At 38.3% G+C, this 21,679-nt stretch overlaps 1 protein-coding gene and 1 long non-coding RNA gene across 8 annotated transcripts in view; one reads left to right on the top strand and one right to left on the bottom strand.

The window, feature by feature from the left end:
* LOC310885740 (uncharacterized protein) overlaps window positions 1–21,679 on the top strand; it is a 257,063-nt gene that overhangs the window by 227,520 nt on the left and 7,864 nt on the right. For 2 of the 7 annotated variants that reach the window (XR_014574950.1, XR_014574951.1), the window contains 3 exons: window positions 3,980–4,123; window positions 5,221–14,911; window positions 18,654–21,377. Coding sequence is in view for 3 of the 7 variants with exons in the window: in XM_083809442.1 (XP_083665568.1) it covers window positions 1,106–1,213; window positions 2,223–2,258; window positions 3,735–3,841 (251 nt within the window). In the remaining 4 variants the exon portion in view is untranslated. Of the gene's footprint in view, window positions 1–1,105; window positions 4,301–5,220; window positions 14,912–18,653; window positions 21,378–21,679 lie in introns of all 7 variants that reach the window. The other 5 variants (XR_014574952.1, XR_014574953.1, XM_083809442.1 and 2 more) reach the window with 4 other exon arrangements.
* Window positions 15,641–21,679, bottom strand: part of LOC310885779 — a 60,153-nt gene continuing 54,114 nt past the window's right edge. The window contains exons 6-7 of the long non-coding RNA XR_014574972.1: window positions 18,848–18,947; window positions 15,641–17,266 (exon numbers count right to left, since the gene is read on the bottom strand). This is a non-coding gene — a long non-coding RNA (uncharacterized lncRNA). The remainder of the gene's footprint in view (window positions 17,267–18,847; window positions 18,948–21,679) is intronic.

Here is a 21,679-nt window from a genome sequence, read left to right as displayed (position 1 = left end):
CTTAAGTCTTAGTTCCCAATTTAAAAAGTCACAAATGACTTCACAAGAGGCCAGACAATGGAGTATTCCAGATATTCAGATCAAATGACTTCCATAGTGAATGCATGAAGTAGAAGAGCTTAATTTGATTCTTAGTGCTTTTATTCAAATGAACATAATCTCTATTTTGAGCAGTCTCAGTGGTTGTAGGTGCCGATTGCTAAAATAATCTGATTTATATAGAAAACAAGCACTGCCTGAAGCTTAACAACATCAAATCTTATTTCAAAAGACATCTTTGTACAAGCCCACAACACCATGCTCCTGTCTTTACTTTAACAACAGTTTTCTGAAGTTCAGAAATATAATCTTGTACTGCTAATTGGTTATATGCGCTTTTTACTACTTGAATTATATGAATTACCTCATCTTATTATTTTTTGACAGAACCCAGGATAGGTCAAAAACATTAAATCTTTAAAACTCCTTGAAAAGCATGATACACTGGGGGGGGGGGGGGGGGGGGGGGGGGGGAAATATTCATTAATGATCCTAGTACAAAAACAGAGTTTGGAAATGATCAGTCCTTCCAATTTTTAAGTATCTACCTCATGTGGTGCTTAGGGACATGGTTTAGTGGTAGACTTGGCAGTACTAGGTTAATGGTTGGACTTGATGGTATTAGAGGTCTTTTCCAACCTAAATGATACTATGATACTATGATTATATGATAATATGAATTAGCTTCTATATAGCAATGCATCTTCTTTGTTTTTATAGAAGTGATGACATGAATTAATAATAAGTACCTCTCTGTGTTCTTGTTCCTCCATGTATTTAAACCCTATGATTTTTTGAGGATCTCAAATTCTTTTCAATATATTTCAGAGGTTTTTTTTATCCTTTTCTAAAACATTTCTCCAACTTTCTGGGCAAAGGCAAGTTGGGCAGGGAGGTTTACTTGTATTTATCCACTGGAAAGGCTGCACTACAATTTAAGCCCAGCCCTAAGAACATTAATTCTCAATATTCATTAAAAATTCCCTGCAGGTAATGAGTCAAATGTCTGCCAGCTAGGGTTTTTAATCCAGTGATAACATGATTTTTGCCTTTCTGTCTGAAACAGACTGTGCAGATTTGATTCAAAGACTGACAGTTCGCTATCAGACATCCACTGCAGTGATGAGTTCACTGAAGAACCTATATGGAAGAGCGAATACTGATGAAGTACTGGGTAAATCTAGGATATGAAGCTAAATGAACTCTTGTAACAGACATTGCTCATTTTAATTTCCCTTTCTTAAATTTGGTTTTAAAATTTCCCTTTATAATGTAGTAAAAGGGAGATATTTTCCAGATTTTATTTTATTTTATTACACATTTTCCATATTAGTAGGACATTGGGTAAAACTAATTCCTTCATCTACTGTTTTTCCTTCATTTTCTTCTGATGCATAAATAAAAGAATTCAGAACATATGTAATTCCCACTTCTAAGTGTCAAATATTGTAAGTATTTACTAGTGTTTCATCTACTATTACTGTGTGCTTAGAACTATCGTGTATATTCTGCTTTTCTACTCCAGTTAAATCAATTACTCCAAAAAAGAAAAAGCTGTGTATGTTTCTGTGGATATCACTTAAGATTCAATATTTAAGAAAACATAATTTTTGTTCAATATGTATTAGGTAATGTAAGGATATATATTATACACGTCTCTTCAGTAATGGAATAGTCTTTGAGGAAAAAGGGGAATTATAATTTTCCAGTTAAAATAACATTAGATCAACACAGTGTTAAAGGACCGAGCAAAAGAAAAAGTATTTGAAGTTCCTGGGTGTATATATTACTGCATACGTAAACTGTAGACGTGGTATATTGATCTATATTGGCCTAAAGGCTGACAAGAAATTTTGGGAGCAAAACTAAAGGTCTTGGATATCAGCTAAGTTCAACTGACATACTAGAAATTGTCTGAAATGGTGGCTCAGCGATCTGGATAAACTTAGAGTCATCAGCACAAAATGTTTTTGGTTCAGAGTGAAATCGATGAGGAAGAACTTCCATACTGAGATCTTTTTTTCTATTTTTAGCAGGTGGTGCATATGAAATTTTTAAGCACAAGATTCATGTTCCCTTAAAACTAATTAAATATTAATTCTGGAAAAGTTGCATTACCTTTTACGTGCCTCTGACTGAGCTGGATCAATTCTAACTGTTTTTCTTCTTCGCCTTACCTCCAGGCAAAAGGTTGGCTTGGAATAAATATATCTACTTGGGTAAGACCCTTCTACCCACCACTTTCTTTCCCACCACCTTTTAATCTCTGAGACTGCCAAAACCTGTCCTTGAAGAGAGACTTGGGTAGCAAATGTTAAGCATGCCTCACTGTTCTTGCTCCTATGAGATTTTGACTGTTCCCTGTCTGCCACCTTCATTCCTGAAAGTGTTGTTGTCATTTATAGTTGTACTCAGGCACAGCTATTTCATTTCTGTCCCATCTTTCCTGGGGAACATTGGTTTTATATATGCCACTGTAAACGAGGTGAAGCTCACTGTAGTTATTAGATTATAGTTACTTTGTTAATGCATAGTAAAAACATTTTAAAGATTCAAAATAGTTCAATATCTCTGTACTAGGCAATGGTATCTGTCACTTTTTTTTTTTTTCCTCTGAATTATGCAAAGAGGTTCCAGTCAGGACTGGGAATCCATTGCATAAGTATTTTGGAAGCTTGTACGTGACCTGAAAAACCTAATTATAAAGTTTTGGGGCCATTTCCTGAGTTAAGGAAATAATTATCTGAGGCAAAAACCTCAGGGTATTTGTCCTACCTCAGTGTCACATTTCCCTGTATGTTCATTCAAAGTGTTCCTTACAGCTTTCTTCTTTTTAATGCTGGGGTTTGCTTTCTTTTATATTTTTTCTACAAACATTTCACTGTGCACATATTGTACTTACCTCAATCTAAGATTTTGAAGCATGGTACTTTCATGCTTTGTAAGAATTTCCAGAGGTTTATTTTGAACCTTGTTATTTTGATAGTTCTTTATTCTGTCAGCAGTGACTGGAATAGGATGGTACTCAAGGGAAACAGAGGTATGCACCACTACAAAGTCTGTGTATTTTCTGAGATCCCTTATGCTGGGGCTATGACTGTCTCTAAATAGACTTGTCTAACCTTACATTCTGTCAGTCATTCAAAATAAAAGATCTACATTCAGTCTTCGTTCAGTCCCTAGGAGAAACCAGACAAGACATCCTAACAAAATAAATGTGGGAAATTGCACTGTGTTATGCCACTTAAGTCTGAAAAAGGATAGAAAATCTATAGCTTTCTATTGTTTTTCTTCTTTCTGTGCAGAGATGGGCCTTCTGTATGCAGTACAATCAGCACTTGCAGCTTTCCAAAAATGCTGTTGGCCAAATTCATCCTTAGTGCAAGGCCACCAATTATTGAAGACACACTTTGGATTAATGTGACATCATACCTTTAAAAAAAATAATAATAAAAAAAGTTAGGGTCCCATAGTGAAGTCATACTGATTTCTCTGAGAAATCATGTGTAGATGGTAAAAGTTAGAACAGACTAAATTACATGACTAAATAGAAGAGGAACTGTCTTTGCCCCAGAGGACTGACAGCAAAAATGATTTTACCAAAAGCAAACATGAAGTCACTTTTGTTTTCCTTCTGTTCGTTATGCATTGACTATAGTAGGGACAGGGATTTTACTGTGTCTCCTTCAATGCAGTAGGTGCAAAGGAGGAACAAGGCCAAGATACTCCACGGATTGTTGCTCCAGCAAATCCAACAGATCTCAGAATTCGTCTCTATGTGTTTCAGCCCACGACAAATTAGTACCGTGTTGTGTTGCATGGGTACACATGCAGAGTACCCATTTCTTCCTTAAACATGGGCTACTGAGTAAAGACCATCTGCTATTAAATAATGCCACATCAAAATAAAATTTGAGCATATTTTAACTGTTCTCTCAAGACAGAAAAAGGGTAACAGTTCCCCAGGTGCCAGTGGCCTGACCCAAATCCAGCTGAGATGTCTTCAGATCTGATTGTCTTCACATCAGCTGGATAGAAGAGCTCCACCCTGTTCAGTGTCTGATGCAAGAAAGATTGAATTAAGGTGAGCAAAGATTTTGGGGAAAAAAGAATTTCCTAAAGGTGAGCAAACTGAGGGGAAAGGATATGGTTAGCTTGGTAAGCTTTTTAAAAGCTACCTCACAGTTGAATCCTCATCACAGTAACCATCAGTGAGCACAACAGAGAATATTACCATCATCATTTTCTGTGTACTGAACAGGTAATACCGTTTTAAAATGATCTCTGAATAGGCTTGTTGTTGCCAGATGACACTGGGAAGTTATTGCTTTGTTCGTGTTTGACTGGGAGTGTTTTTCTCTTTTAGTTTTGCTGGAGAGTCTCACTAGCTTATTATGTAAGAACATTTTCCTGCATGCCCTTCCAAGAAGTATGGGGGCCTTGTGCTTATTGTCTTCCTGTCTGTATGTCTCCTCTTAAAGGTTTCTCTCAGTGAAAAGCATATCAATAGCTGTCATATTATTTCTGTCTCATTCATTTCTGGCCCATACTTGTGAATCTATGCTTTCTCACTAGAAAATAAATTGTGAAATCACTGACCTAGCGAAACAGTCAGGAGCTGAATAAGGGGTAAAGCAGAAAGCAAAACCAAATAAAATAAAATAAAAAAAAAAATGCTAAGCTGCCTGAGATGAGTGACTTGTAAGTTAAGAAAAAGAAATAAAATGTACAGTTCCAGACTGTTATTAGGAACCAAAGTCTCTAGATTGTCGTATGGGTGTGGTGTTGCTCAGTTTACATGCTCAGCTTTACATTTAAATGCTTTACATTTATGTGCATGCTTTTGTATACCAAGCCAAACACATCCCAATTCCCTGTTGGCAGTTCAGGTCTCCATCACCTATATCTAAATACAGATTACAGCCCCACAGTAAAGCTTTGCACAAATGTGAAGCAACAAAGCTTCTAGAAGTGTTTTTCCTTCACCTGATGAACAGACCACTGACAGAATTTGGAAGACTTTTGGGCACAATGTGCAGTAACACTCAAACATCCTGTATCTTTGCTATTTTTAGCCCTTTATGGGCAGCTGTACAAGCTGCCTGCCCTGCTTACAGCTGGGCGAGCTCTTTGGCCTCCCACTTATGTCCACCTGGGCCTTCTCTGCTTGTTGGCTTCCAGGCAGCTTTTTGGGAGCTAATGGAAATCAAAGTTTTGAGAGAAGAGAGGGAAAAGAACAGAGAGCTGGTCTACTAAAGAAGAGCAGAAACCTGGGCAGCTGTAATCCTGAGGTAAGGGTCAATTCTGCTCCTCCCTCTTCTCTCCTAAGCTGTGTGTAAGGCACTGGCCTCACTCCTTTGCTGGCTGAAGGCTCCAAAATGAGTTTCTGTAAACAGAGAGGAACACAAGCTAAATACAAGGCTCCCAAAACTGCTAACTGGGAGCTTCCAGCTGACAGGTGTATCTGCATGATAGCAGGACTGGGCAGCCTGCACCAGTTGCAAGGCAACACCAGGGTATATGATCTGCCACAGCTGAGAGACCCACTGTGGAACAGCAAGTTCAAGCAAATACTTGCAATTTAGCTGCAGTCTAGAGACGTCAAACATGAATTGGGGAAAATGTCATTGTCTTTGAAATAGTCACATTTCAGTGAGTGAGAACGTTCACCCATCTCTCTCTATAAACAGAGGGTTAAGAGGCTAACCTTTTGAAATTCAGAGGATGCTAAATATTTTCTGCAAAGAGTGACAGATGTTTACATGTTTATTGTCCTGTCTTTTTAGCTTACTTGTTGACAAGCCTCAGAATACAAAAAAATCAAAACAAAACAACAAAAACACATTTTGTACGTTAGTCCACATTTAACAGATACTTGCTTTAGCCTCTGTTTTACTGTGTGTATGATCCCCATTTCACACAAGCTCAGTTTTCTTAGCTACTCCCTCCTCCAGAACTTCGAGCCTGTTTTAGCAGTATTGCTGCTAATCACTCCTTTCTGTAAAGACACCATCTCCCAGAGGATGTTGAATTATGGGAAGAAGTAAATACCACTACTTGGAAAACTGTTCAGAGAAAGCAGAGTGATTTTTAAAGTGATTACTGGTAATACTGAGTGTTGAGCAACTGTAGCATTTATCATCTAAATTACTTTTAACTTACATTCCAGGTCATTCACAAAGTCTAAATCTAATACTGCTTTGTCTTCTGTGTCTGAAACATGTTGTACAACTTAAAGCGTGTATTACTTTAATTTTGCTGGGTTAAGCTGGGTATTCTGCCTAGTGAAAGAATAGACTTTACCATGGGAAGGGAGCTTCTTAAACAGCAAAACAATGCTTTGGTTCTCAGACATTCTTACTGTCTTCAAACTGAAATGCTATGATGGCGTATGTGTTTGTAATTAGATGCTATTTCTAACCTGTTCTCTATCATTCTCAAAATTTCAATTCCTGAGATAGGACCTTCAGCGAGTTAAGTGTGAACTGCGAACAGCTTTTCTCTGTGCAGTGATTTTATCAAATATGCGTAAGTCTTCTGGTTGGTAGAGATATGGTACCCCACATACCTTCCTGTTCTAGTGAAGGTTACTCAGTCAACTAATTTTAATGCTATTTTGAAGTAGAAGAAACTACACTTTTTCCACTTGAAAGCTGTCTCAGACATTTTATGTTTGAAGTGATCAGTTCCTCTGAGTTCACTTTCCAGTATTTATGGTTGGTGTTTTCTTTTCCCTTCCTTTTAGGAACAATCAAAAGAGAACTGTTTTACTTTTACTCACAGTCAGTTTCTAATCAACAGCACTATCAAGTTCTCACAGAAGGCACCAATCAGGCATTTCTTCTGTATTGAAATTAGTTGCTAGCAGCAGTTTAATATCTTTTTAAGATAGTGGCTTAAAGCAGAAGAGACAGGCAGAGACAAAGAAATTGCAAAACACTGAAAGGACATTTTGCCATGCAAAATAACCTCCACATGTAGTGAATATGGGAAATGTGGCTGCACAGTAGTGTGAAGGTTTTCTATTGTACTTGCAACATCAATGACTAGATAGAGATACAGAAGTAGATAACCGAAAGTGTATAATTTTTGAAGCACAGTATCTTTAATCTTAGCTTAACAGTGAGGCCTTTTATAGTTTCAGACTAACTTAACTAAATGTGAGAAGGTAGAATAGAGAAAACAAGATGGCAATGAAGCTGAGAACAGACTGCATGGTGATTTAGACAAGTTCCCTAAGCAACATTAGCCAGTAGGTCTGTGGTGTTTTATTGGTAATAAGGATTCATAATAGATTGGATCCCACGATGTCACATGTGGTGTGTTTCAGGCACTACACAGTGTTGCAGTTGAGTACAAATAAAATCTAACAAAGTATGTGGGACTTGTGTACCTGGCTCTGCAGGATGTTGAAAGGCTGATCCATTCCTTCCATTACAGTGCAGATGTCAGGTGGGGTGACTGGGGGAGAGGTGAAAGTGGTATCTTGGTCAAGGGTGGGATCTCTGTTATGCATATCTGACAGGGTAATTTCATCTGTTTTCATGTGGTCTGGTGTTTGGATCCTTTTTACCTCTCAATTATATATATATATATGCAGCATGGCACAGCTGTATGACCCAAGCCACAGTGCCAAGTGCCATTGAGACCATTACATAATTGTTATCCATAATGTGTAAAGAAGCCAGGTTTACACAATTAAACAAGGCTTTTGACACCATTTCATCAGCTTATATACTGTGTGCATACATTTAACGTGGTTGAATGCTCCCTCTGAGATGAATGTGCTACTTCTGTGCCTACACATGGAGGATAAACCTTGCTTGGATCATGGTTCTTAAAGGTGGATTATCAAAAATTTATTATAATTAGAGAAGTGGGCACTGGGCCTAGTGATTAAAAGTTCATTTTCTGTAAACTAAGAACTGCAGTCATCGACATGTACTCTGGCCATGCATTATTTTCTGTCATTTCTCCAAACACATTTTTAAAATAGTCTCCCTTTTTATAAACATGTATGTGTACACGATCTGTAACTCCAATTGCTCTAATTGCATCTTATCTAGTCAAATTCATTTTTATTAAGGTTCACACTGTGAGACTAATGAACCGAAAGCACTGGAATCATTCTCATTGCACATGGTTTGATATGTTTACTGAATCTGCATTGTCTCGTGCCCAGAAGAAAAAACAACAACAAAAACCACCATGATGCAAAACGCATCTTCTCAGTCACTTCCCCTGCAGGAAATAGTTTAAATTATTTGTGTTTTAACAGGGAAATGTAAGCAATGTTTCTGCTACAGAATTTTAATATGAAAGAACGGCTGACTAATGAAGAGTGTTTTAAAGGATTATGAAACTAGAAGGAGAAAAGATAGCAGAAGGTGATGGACAGCTAGGTGATACAGGCAGCTGACATACCTATAAAACTGATGTATCCGGAAGCTTAAGAAATGATCAGTGTCTGGATGACAGACACTAGTCATATTTTTTCCCAGTGGCCTGTAAACAGGAAACAATCTTCTAGAAACCATTCACGAGGTCACTCTTCCCTTGTTCACTCCCCTTCCAAACATAGTTTTATTTCAATCTCTGCTAGTCTGAACAACAAAATACACCTATTCTTTGAGGTACTGCCAGATATATAACAAAGTAAAGCAAAAGAAAACCATGCTTTTCCACTACATTCATCACGGACTCTTTGCTCAACAGCCCAAGGAAATAGATCTTGCTGTGTGATGGTGAACAAACTTTTTGAGGTTCAGGGAGATATTTGACTTCTCTCTCCAAAGAAGGTGACAGAAGACAAACTAGACTTAAAGACTGAAAATCACTGTCAAAACGTATCTTAGCCAGCCTTTTCCCCAATCAGGGGGATGCACACATATCACCGCTCTCTTTTGAAATGGGAGCACAGACAGGGTACACAAAGCCAGGATTTCCAAATGAAAGCTCATCCACGAGTAACAAAATAAATTTTATCACATAACCTATGTCCTTCTTGTGACAATGACATTGCTGTATCTGGCAGAACAAATAAAGACCTTTCCTAACTCTGTCCTCTTGGTGCCTCCAATACAATATATATATATATTTTTTTTTTTTCTGTGGCTTTAAAATTGTGATAAAAGCTATCAAAATAGCTAATCTCTCCGCCTGCCCTAAGGGAATGGCTTTTATATCACATTTAGAGTTGGGCAAAATACAGAAACACTTTTCCATCACAATTTTCATTGACTTTTTCATGGTAATTTTTCAGTCATTTTTAGCCACTGATAATTATGCATCATCTAACACAAATACGTCAATAAAGTTTTCCAGATAACTCCTCAGTAATGAGAATACATAAATCCCCCACTCAATAGGCTATGCAGTCAGTTCACCACTACCACCCCAAAAAAAACACCAACGTTTAAAATACTGCAGTCTCTATGACAATTCATTTAAAGTGGAATTTGTTAATATTGGATGAGATCCTCAACTGCAGTAAATCAACATTCCCTGAAATCAATGAAATAACTCTGAAATGCACAAGATGGGAGTTAGTCTGATGCTTTTTGTAAATAGGGGTTCCTTTTGAGTTTTGTTGTTGTAGTTACATCTATTGTAAGTTTATTTAAATAAGTTTCTTTCTTTATTCAACAAAATTTTACTTGTATAAAATATTTTAAATGGCAAAATATTACTTCTTTCTATTTTCAGGAGATAAAAGTGCAAAGGTTTTACTTATGTGGTTTGTGTTACTCAGTTCCCCTCTCATATTTGGGTAGGAATGGGTAAGAGAAGATTTAAAATACTGACTCTACTAAGGTAAAGAGGTATTCTTTTTAACCTCTGGTAGTCCTCTGATCTTCCTGACTGGGGACCTAGTCAGCTGTGGTTCACAGTCAACTGTGGTGGAGGGGAAGAGGCAGGTCTTCTGCTGAGTGAGAACACTGATTTTAGTTCTGGAGCTGAGACTCCTTGCAGGTTGTACAGTTTAAGCATGGTCTTTATGTTCTATCTCATCTTTTTCCCCTACTGCCAGCTACCGTATTCAATCTCACTTCACTTTGTTGCAATGTTAACATTCTCTCTTTGGATAGCAAATGGCGATTTTTCAGTAGACTGTACATTTTTCTGGCACAGGCTGATTCACTGCTCACCCTTCAGAGTGGTAAGTCCAGGCAAAGACTTAATTTCATGAAGTCCTTAAACAAATGCTAAAACCGTGACAGTAAGATATGGCTTGAGAAGGACAAGGAAAAAGGTATCTTTGAGTGATGACCTTTTAATTTCTCATGTTCTGTGATTGAGCCTCAGAAAGAAGATGAACATTGGAAGAAGTTGGAAGAAAGAGTCTAGAGTGTTGTCACTTGGCATTCTGTATTTAGCATTTCCATCTACTGTGCTAATGAAGTGCATGTAACAAGAACCTCTATAGGTAAGTAAAAATAGCAGTGAAGGTTTGGTTTTGATATTTTTGACACATAGTCTGGTATCAGATCTAATATACATATCCCAAAATACATCGCAATATGTCCCACAGCATGTGAAATTAATAACATCCTGCTTTCTTTTGTTAGCCCTCTATGTACGGAGAGTTACAAAATTGCGTTGTGTATGTGGGTTTTCAAATAAAATTTCCAATTTCCAGATCCACTGCTTTGTCTCCACAAGTTCAAAAGACAGCCAAAAGCAGGGAGAAATGACTCCATGGAACTGAGCCTCTGTACTCATTATGATCTGGTTAGGAAGCACCTGCCATTCACCAGCTTAGAAAACAATTTGAAATTCAAGTAAGTCTCAGCAAGCACCTAACAAAGAACATCAGGAAGCTAGGCAGCTAGCCAGTTTCATATGCCTCATCTCTCAGGTTTTTGCTCTCATGCTCTCCCCCAGTACCACATACTGCTTTTTTTCCCGCTTTTCCTTCTATATTTGAAGTAAGTGGAAAAATGCTACTGTTTAAAATGTCTCCTATGTATTTTCTAGAATGGAGATTTTAATGCCTTTTAATGACAGAAATTACGTAGTAAGGCATGGTTTAGGAATAAAAGAATGTGCTAATATAGAAAGCCAAGCCAGATTTTCCTTTCAAAGGAGCAAACATGTAAGTATTAGTGAAAAATGTGCTTGGGCCAAATTAGGTTGGAAGCCTGGCACATGATATAAAGACTCAAAGCACATCATTTCCAGCTTTCCTAAGGTATTCATTGTAGCAACAATGTGAAAGTAACTTCAATTGTACACAATTTTGGAAATGCTTTATGATGATGATCCTTTCAGCATTTCTAACTTATTAGAAGATATTTTTGCTATTTTACAATTTCCATTTTCTAATAATTGATCTCAACAGAGAGAAACGTTAAATCTGATGTAAATTCATACTTTTTGGCTATCACAATTATGGACATGTTAGCAGAAAGAGAGATGCTATCTGTGAGTTCATGAACGTTCACAAAAACTACACTCTGTACTGTTTTAAAAACAGTGTTGAAACAGGCTCAGGTTAAGCTTTCTGACATCCCTGGATCTATAAGGCAGGTTCATCTGAGCCTTTCATCATTCCTAAGGATTACATGCACAAAGTTTCAAACTTTGAGACCTGTCAAAGTGATTTGATTTTCACTTAGAGGTGGGAAGGCTACATTTTTGCAGCCAGTGTTTAGTTTTCACATCTCTAAATTTGAATCTTTCTTTGATTTCAAGCAGTATGGATGGATATGCTTGTAGTAGTGATGGTTTGAAAATTGTAACTTTTAACTCATCCTGAAAGTTCATGAAGAATTCTAGAGAATGAGAATACATTCACTTTTTTTTTTTTTTTTCTTTTTTTTTCTGTATGTGTTGATTTACCGAAATGTTACAACTCCGTACCACTACCATGCAATGTCTACCACTTTGGCTTTCTCTTGCCACTGCAGATCTGTGTGTGTGGTTCTGTTTTGATGAAATGCAGAAACAAAATTAAATTAAGCCAGTAATGGCAACTGCATGAATATCCATGAAAGAGAAGGTCTAAAGCAACCAACATACTGAAAACACATACAAGAAGAAAAATAAATCCAATACTCTGAGTGTTAACCGTAGATTGAAAGATGAAGTGAGAACGTTTGACTTCATGATGTGTACTGATGTGGGAAATTAAATTGGTCAGGGTAGCTCCAGGGAGCAAACAATATTTTTCCTTAAGGGTATATAAAATGTCATCTTTTCATCCAAAAAATGCTAATACATTGCTTCTCTGTTAGCATTTTGTATTTAATATTAACCTGCAACTTATTGCAGGCAAAAAAAAAAAAAGTATACTGCACTCTAACGTGCCTAGAAAGCCAAGGGTTGTGTCTATATCTGAATAAGCACAGGACTGAACTTCCTTATTAACTTAGCCAATCCAAATGATCTGCAGTGTTCAAGCACTACACTTGATTCCTTGTTACAGTGACAGAAGACAGCAAGTACAACCACACAGTAGTGCTGCACTCGCTACAATTGTGCATATGCCCATGTGGTGCACTGTTTCAGGAGAGGTCAAATGTAGTGATAGACTAGGAATATTTATTTATTTATTTATTTATTTAATCCAGTGACATACAGTTTGTAGTCTCAGGATGCAAGGCTTACCAGACCCTGGCACATCAGCTGTACTAATGGCAGAGGGTGCCACGTGGGCCATGAACTTACCTCAAGTATCTGATTAGTGTGCTGTGTTCAAGCAAGATTAAAATATATAACAGATTTGGGCTTGGCAGGGAATTTCAATTCTCTATCAGTCTATTAGCAAACGTTGGCTCTCCTGTGTAGTGGATTGTCTGGTCAGCTTCTTACAGACATTCAGGGTAGTTTTATTAACGTGCTTTCCCAGGAATATAGGATTCCTCATCCTTCCTCTTTTCCTGAGTCACATTACAGTTGAGATTTGGGTCTTTCACTATTGGTTGAATGAGTATTTGGAAGTGTTCTGTGACTTGCAATGTACATTAGTCTGTGAAGTTGCTTCTGAATTATATATATATAGCCCAGTTGTCCATGTCTGCAGGGGACAGGACTCAATGATCCAAGTAATTGTTTCCAATCCGGTGTTCTCTAGCATCCAAAAGTACAAAATAGACGGTAGATGAAGGATGGCATCTATCTGGCTGAAAGCAGTCATGCACACTGTAGGCGAGTGCCTACATTTTAGCTGATCAGCCTGTGATCTCTATGTGATGAACTAATATAAACAGGCAATTCTGAGGTACTGCTCAACTCACCTAAAGGATGATATATAGGTAAGGTACTTGTATGAGTCACACCCTGAAATCAGGACATTTACTCCACAGGAAGTTAAGGACACACAGGTCAGATGTAGATAGCTAGATAGCTACAACATGAAGTTAGATGAAATTATTTCAGCTAGTGATACTTGGTTGAAATAAAAATAAAACATGTAAAAATAACTCCTGTGCTGTTTACTGGCAAAATACCAACTGGAAGACTATATCTAGTTTTTTTTTTTTTTGTTGTTGTTGTTTTTTTTGATATTACACTTCAAGAAAGGTGTGGACTAATTGTAGAAAGTCTACAGATGAGTGAGAATGATTAAAGTCTTTAAAACCAAGAGCTATACAGAAGGACTAAGTGAAAGCTAAATACAGATTGAAGGACAAAAGGACAGGCAAAGTGAAACAGGAGAAAAAAAGACATTAATTTTCCTCAGGTATATGGCAAATCATTGTAGAGATTGCATTATACGTCCCTTACCCTGTTCTCTTACCACACCAAGTCCCATTTCTGCCTCTGTGCTCCATGTTGCTGAGCCACATCTCTGTCCCCTTCTGCTGCAGCAAAAGGCAAAAGTTTGGGGCATGAATAGAAGCAGTAAATGTGTTTGGGACTCTGCCAAGACCTCAGTCATGGCTTCACCATGCTGGGGCAACTGGAGGATGTATGGCCCAACCTACTAGTGGGACATCAGAAATGACTTGCATTCAGACTAAATCATTTTTTTGCTATTTTGCACACTTCTGTTAGCAAGCTCAAGGAATTATGAAACAGATTAATTTTGCTGCTGTTTCTCAGTCTTTTCAGGTGCTGCAGCAACTTCTTATGTTGAATATTTAACCACCTCACTTTTATAGATCCCAATTTACTGATTTCTGACAACTTTCCTTTCTCTCTCACCCTTTCATCACTCAAGATGTAAGACAGGTAAGACAAGTGTGGGGAAAAAAAAATAAGTCAGCATGCATTAGGAGCCCACAGAAATGCAAAAAGAGAGAGTAGGAAAAATACACAAATAAGCATGTTTGACTCCATGCTGCTTGTATGCAAGCCAGAGTGAAAACAGCCTGAAGCTCCTCAAATTGAATAGGAGGATTTATTAGAGGACTGTGGCTGGGTAACTGAAAGGGGGACATTTAGTGAGGCCTGTAGCTAGCTAACCTTATTTTGTGAAAACATCTGCATATTTTTAAAGCCTATTTTAAGTAAGTCTGATGTTCTGAGTGTATAATTGCATAGTGTTTTTGTTGTTGTTGTTTCTATATCCTAAGGAAAGTGCTGTTAGACCATCCCTCCTTGAGCGTAATGTTGGAGACCTTTCAGACCCTACCCTGTGAGTTTTCTACCAGTCTGAGTGATGCGGAATCTGCCTTCCTATATCGTCTCCACTCCTAAATATGACACAATCTGTCCCACCCTTCCCTGTCCCTTCTTGAGCACAGGACCCAGAACCTCCTCCTGGTCTCATGGTGTCATTGGACCTGTGGTGTCTTCCCATTACTACCATGACACAGACATCAACAGCTCAGAAAATTCTGCTGTTGCTACGGGATTTGGCCTGACCTACAATGCCTCGGCTGGTACTGTGTGGGACCAGAAGTGACAGAAAGGTTATCATGCCCAGGTAAGTCTCTCCAAGCCTTCTCAGCTGAAGCCTCCAAATCATTTCATCTGATGGCAGATGTACACTTTGTCATGCAACCAGTGAGGATGATTATGGGGATCATAGAAGAAGTCTGTTAAGAATTCTGGTCATCATGTGGGACTGCATATGTGAATCCTAATAAAAACAACACTACAAAGCCTGTGCAGTTATCTGCAAATAAATTTATATTTGCACAAACAAAAGCTGGCTAAAGTTTTGAAGTGGGTTTCAGCAGATAGCTTTTTCCTTACCATGCTCATTTATCCTGAACAAGTCTATCACCTTTGCAGTTTAATTAGCCAGACACAAAATTTAAAACTTTTACCTCCTCAAAATTTAAAAGAGATTATTTGTAAGGATTTTTTTTTGTTTGGTTGGTTTTTGTCATCATGTTTCTCCTCCCCCTTCTCCCCCCCTCCCCCCCCATGTTCAGGTGGAAAGTGGTGTGGAAGCCCTAGAAAAGAGCTATGTCTCTGTATGGGAGGATATTGTTAGGGTAAAGGATCTCCTTCCCGTGTTTCATTAAAGTCAGCAGATATATAACTTAGTGTTCGTTTCTGTGGCTACAGTACAGGCATACCTTTCTAATTTCCTAAATCCTCTACCCATTTGCTTTAGGAATGTGTACCATAAGTCTTCAACCTTGTTTTAAGATTAAATAGGAAAGTTGCACTTTTTAAATTCACATAGCATAAAGAATGAGAAAAGTTGCTTGTCATTCATTTTAATGAAGATTGAGATGGCTATAGCACACAATCACCAAATTTAATGAAGTAATTACTTTTCAAATTGATTTCTAATTCTCTAAAAAAAAAAGTTCCGATTGTTATTAATGAGATAGTAAGAATTAACAGTACCTACAAATTAAAATTATTCTTCTCATGTTATATTACGTCCTTTGAGATGTTGTACAAATTTGCTGCATTTTTAATGTGGAAACTGATTCTGAGTTGAATAAAACTCAAACCATTCATTCCCTTCTGTTGATGTTATCATCTTCCAGTATTAGTTTATACTGTCTTCCCCCTATTCTTCTGTGTTCCTGCTGCTGCCACTCTGGAAAAAGCCCTCTCTGTCACTGTGGACAGCACAATGAAAACATCTGCTGACATGCACAATGATAAGAAAAGCAAGCAAAATATTAATCTCTGTAAGGCCTGAAAAGATTGCTGAAAATATTCAAGGATCACTAATCACTTCAGTGATATGTTGTCTAAACTGTCTTTAGTTCATTGCGTAAACACACGGCCGTCATATTGAGGATTTCTGTTGGAGAGATGTCACGCACTTCAAGATGCGGCCTGACTTTACCTATAAGTTCACATCTAAAAGTTGCTGTTTGAAGGAGTGATAATATCTCCACTTAAATCCACTGATAGAACTAGAAAGGTGAACACGTTCATGGGCAGGCAATCATCTGCAGTTGTAGGCTAAAAAAAGTTGTAGGATGATGATATTGGCTGAGTATGGAAAGGCTTCCTCTTTCATGTTTGCACTTGAAGGTGAATAATAGAATATATGAATTAGTGGGTGCATTTTAAGCAACTTCTCTTATTTTGTCGTAAGTTTGTGCCTTCCTCTGGCATGTCTGATGCTGCTGGCTGATCTAGGGGGACTGATGTGTGAGAGAAAGTCCTCTGAACTCCATTTCCATTGTGTGGTTTGTTTGAGCAAGTGTACCTGCAGCAGGCTGACTGGGTGTCAGCCTACACCATGGGAGCTGCGGTTCTGCCCAGGGAGTTTCTTCCAATCCAATCCAATCCAATCTCTGTACCATTAACCATGGGATCTTTTTGCCCATTCCTATTCTGCTTTTTCATACCACAGGAGCTCAGTTCAGTAGCAGTGATGGACATTTATTTTTCAGATTACGTTGCTGTGGAATGATGCTTATTCTGTGTTGAAAGTAAATTTAATCGATTTATAGTCTAAAGCACAGAAGGAAATTGTTGCTTTTTTCTTTGTTTTGTTTTGTTTGTTTTTCTCTCCTCTCTCTCAGGCACAATGTTACGCCGATTGCAGGTTGAATGAAATGCAGGATATAGGCACTACTGTCTCTTCAAGAGATACCAGGCTTTGTTTCAGCAGCTTTCCTTTCCCTGCAGTATTACACATTTGTGTTACCTCTCTGGCACTTCTCTCTGGGCAAAGACTTGACTTTTTGCAGTAGCTGATCTTGTCTGATATTCAGTCATCTGTGTCACAGTGTCCTTTCATGCTAACTGAATTATACCTTCGAGTCTTTTTGTCAAATTATAACATCAAACGGACATAGGCTCTCCAGAAACCCGTCCTCTTCCCAAGGGAAGACATCTTCCTCAGTCATGTTGGAATCTTCCCAATATCCAGAACAACATGTTAATATGGCAGTCTCAGATTTACTTGAGACATGAGTTTTCTTTTAATCTGCATTGTCAAAATTCAAACTGAAGTCCAAAGATAGGCTAAAGGCTTAGATATTAAAAAATAACCCAATATACTTACTATTTTAAAATGTCAAGAATTTTCAAGACTAAGAACTTGATGCGTAAACACTTAGGTTTGGCAATACTAGGAAAAAAACAAATGGACTTCCACACAGATTTGTTAGAAAATAAATATTCTGAAGCCAGAGTATCCATTCTTTTTTTTTTTTTCCAGATGAAAAGAGTTAACGTGCCACTCTCCTTCATTAGCTTCAGAAGTTAGCATATCATATAATAACAGATCAATGAACTAAACACATTCCAATTAATCACTTCAGGGTTACTTGATTGCGCATGTAGTCAATTCCTTGAATAAATCAATGTCGGGTTAGAAAGCATTTCAAGTTAGGCTTTTGGAGAACTGCAGGCTGGAATTCAGGGAAAAGGAAAGCCAGTTGAAACCACTGCACTAGAAAGAGCAACTGCATTGCTCTTTTCCAACAAGTTGCATGTTTGGCATTGCAAACAGTTGCTACTTCTTGACTTTGGTGCTACTACTTTAGGAAAAATCACTTGGTTTGCAATAATTAATTTTGCCAGTTACGATATTTTCACCACAATGCCACATTAACTGTAATCTATACAACTGAGATTAGGAACCGTTTTGTAAACTGACAGAGAACCAGGTTCTGCTGCAGTCTTAGCTTTATGGGCACAATCGGATCACAGAGGCTCACGCTGAAATCCTGCCAGCACAGGCAGCTGTGTGGGCTGCTGAGATTGTGGCCCTAGCTCTTTAGCTAGCCAATGCACTAGTTGGGTTGGGTTGTGGTTTCTTTGCTCAGCACACTAACCTGAACAAAGGACTCAGCCCTGAGACCAGCCCCAGGGGAGATGCTCTGTGGAGGAGAAGCTCGGTCACCTTCGGACACTGCAATTTATGGGGAAGCTTGGGTTTGTATTAAATAAGGGAATCACAGTGAACTCCTGCTTAGCTACTTTTATCTCCTACTCTGAGGTAGACTACTGTGAACCAGTGCAGAGACTAGCTCTAGTTTGTGAGGAAAAAAGGATGTTTAGTTATCATGGTGCCTTAGAGCTTCAAATCAAGAAGGAAAAGTGGCATATAATGGAGGTGTACTTGCCCTCCTTTCAGCTTCACAGCAGCTTCTGAGACAAAGGAAAGTGACTAAAGTGGCAGCTTTAAAGCGTGTCACTTCATTTAAAGGTGTTATTATGCAAGTAACCTTTTTCTGAAATCAGCGAGTATGTGCATGACTCTCAAGTCAGCCGTTATGGTGTTGGCTGTTCTCTAGGTAACTCCGAAGGGGTGCTGATGTGCACAAATCTGCCTGGCACCACGTTTCCAATGCTGACAGAAGTCCAGGTGTGTGGTGAGAGCTGCTGATGGACAAAGCTGGTCATTCCCCTCCCACCAGCACGAGGAGAACCTGTGAGAGCCACAACTGTGCAGCCTGCAGGAGAGAAGGCTTGGGGGGGGGGATCATACCTGTGGGTGTAAGCACCTGATGGGGCAGTAAAGAAGATGGAGCCAGGCTCTTCTCTTGTCAACGGCACACAGTGAACGTACAAGAGGCAATGGGTACAAGCTGAAATACAATAAATTTCATTTAAATGTAAGTTTTTTAAATTAATTTTTATTTTTTAGAGTGAGAGGGATCAAGCAGAAGAACATGTTGTCCAGATGGTTTGCAGAGTTTTCAGCCTTGGAAATTGTCAAAATGTTACTGGACATTGTCCTGGCCAATCTGCTCTGAGTGACCCTGCTTGAGCCAGGGAGGTAGACTTAGATGATCTCCAGAGGTCTCTTCCTACCTCAGCTCTTCTCTAATTCTGTGATACTGTGAAATATATTAAAATAATAATGATAATTTTAAAAGTAAATGGCTATTTAGAAGCCTTAAAAAAAGAATGGTAGCAGGTAAATTTCTTAAGGATAGTTAAAAAGATTTTATTTTTGTTTCCCCTTTTCTACCTACCTTTTAACATCAACAAGGACAAAACACAAAAGAAAGAAAAAGGAAAAAGGAAAGAAGAAGTCAACAGTTTGTGGTGTTTTTTTGAATATATATATATTTTGCTAATTACAGGATTTTTTTTTTTTAAACTGAAAGAATAATTAGCAATTGCTTTTTTCTTTCCTTTCCTCCTTTCCTTTCCTTTTTTTTTTTTTTTGGTAAATTTGGAGAAACTGAAGAAGCATGATTCCAGATTAGGACATCTTTTTTTTTCAGAGATTCTCTGAAGGTGATTTCTGTCAAAGGGATGGAGAACCCACAGCCCACAGACCTAAATTAATCCCCCAGAATAAATCTGACATGCCTCTTCCCATTACATGGCCTGTAAGCCCCTTGGTGATCCACAAGAAACAGACTGCTTTCTCTTGCACACAATGAAGCTGACATTCCTGCATCACATCGCCAGACAAAATATTTGCTATTTAATGAAACTATAGGTTTCTCCTATAATGTAGTCAGTACCCAGATGGGAATTTCTTGGGCACTACACCACACGAGCACACCATGGATTGGATTAGGCAAAATTTGCTGTGCTCTGGTATAGTACAAAGTACATCAAACCTTAACCTGTGGTCATATGTGCCTTTCTCTTATTCAGACCTTCATTAAACTGACAAGAAGTAAGGTGGAGACAAACAAGGTCGCAGAGACGTGAGGTCCTCTACATGCTGCTGCCTGCCACTTTTTGCATCCTGGTTCCACAGGACACCAGGGGGCTTGAAGGATCAAATTCATCTGACCAAATGCAAACGTGCTAAATTTACTTTGATGACACTGATGTGTGTGTTACAACTCTAGATGTAAAAATACCTCCAGTTTGAATATCTTAAGTCAGCTTTCTTGATTTTTAAAGTTGGTAGAAGGAAATACAGGATTTGTGGAGTATGATTCCTCTCATCTTGAGATGGATCAGATGACCGTCTCCCCGCCACTAACTATTTCTTTGCAAATGGAGAGTAGCATAAAGAGTTCACAAGTTGTTGTCTGCTTTATGGACAGATGTCCTGACACATTTGGTTAGGTGAATCCCAGTAAAAAAGAAAACTGTAAATGGCATTGAATTTATAAGCAAGTGTTTGCCTAGTACATAAAGCATTCCAAGGAGAAAGAGAATACACCTCTGGTACTACTGGAGAGGACTAAAACATGTAGATATTGGGGATGCTGGGAACATGTGTCTCACCAATTCCTTGAGATCTCCTGCTCACTTTCACCTTCTGTGTCACTGACCTCATTCATCAGATGTGAGTACATTTTGCTAATTCAAGAGAAAGGAAATGGCAGAGTCTTACAGTTAAATTTACCCTGCTTGTAGGCCTTCCAAGGCATGGAAACATCGTGACATATATTACTGGTACTGCAGATTAAAGTGTCTGTGAGGGAGCTATACTATTGTTCTTCTGTACAAAAGTGCGTCTGCAGAGCTGTGCAAGAAAGCATAAAGGGTTAGAGAATGATCAGTCTCTTGGGTAAGAAGATAAATATTCAGTCTTTTTCCTTTCTTAATTGCACTTAGCATCTGTATTTATTTATTCAAGAATGGCTCTTTGGGAGCTTGTTCTAGCCCCTTTGATAAACAAATGGGGTTCTGTTTCCTTTTTTAGAAACTAATTATGCATTTTGGGAAACTAGGAGAATGCATCTTAAAAGAAAACATCTTAAAAGAGCAAAGAGATCATGATGGAAAGTGCATACTTAAAAACACTAGTGTCTGTTTTTCAGATTTGTAAAAACTATGAAAAATAAAGGCTGACCAAACCATTTTGTGTTTCTGCCTTCCATTCCATTAGTTTCTGGGCTACATGGCCTTCCCTTGGGTACCTCATGTTCAAGGCACAGGAAAAGACACCTCCAGTCAGCTTCCTGTAGTCAGAAGAGAGTTCCTGTGCTATTATTTCAGCGTCCAGGTACCGAGAACTGCAGAGAAGCTGCAGCCAAGCACACTCCAGGCACCTCCAGCAATTTTCAGCTTTCTTGGTCTCTTGATCATTTTCCCAAGAGGTATTGTATCAGTTATTTTTAAAAACAGAAGTACTTTTTGAGAATGTGTAGGGGAAAAAACATCTGGGGAAGAACACAGATTTAGTAAGAAAGAGAAAGACAAATGGCTAAAAAAGAATTTAAGAAGTGATATTCATGAACCAGGGTTCATCTTCAAGCAGTCTCTGAAGTCTATGTAATTATTGAGGACTCGGTGTTAACTTACCTACTCTCCATTCATTTCCACTGCTTCTGCCCACTTAGAGGCCAGGCTGGAAGACAAGTAGCTAAACGTGCCTAAGGGAAAGTGCCCATGGAAATTG

Source organism: Anser anser (genome assembly GCF_964211835.1).
Source record: "Anser anser genome assembly, chromosome: 1".
Lineage (NCBI taxonomy): Eukaryota > Metazoa > Chordata > Aves > Anseriformes > Anatidae > Anser > Anser anser.
Note: the sequence above shows the minus strand (reverse complement) of the source record. Positions and strands in the feature narration are given on the sequence as shown.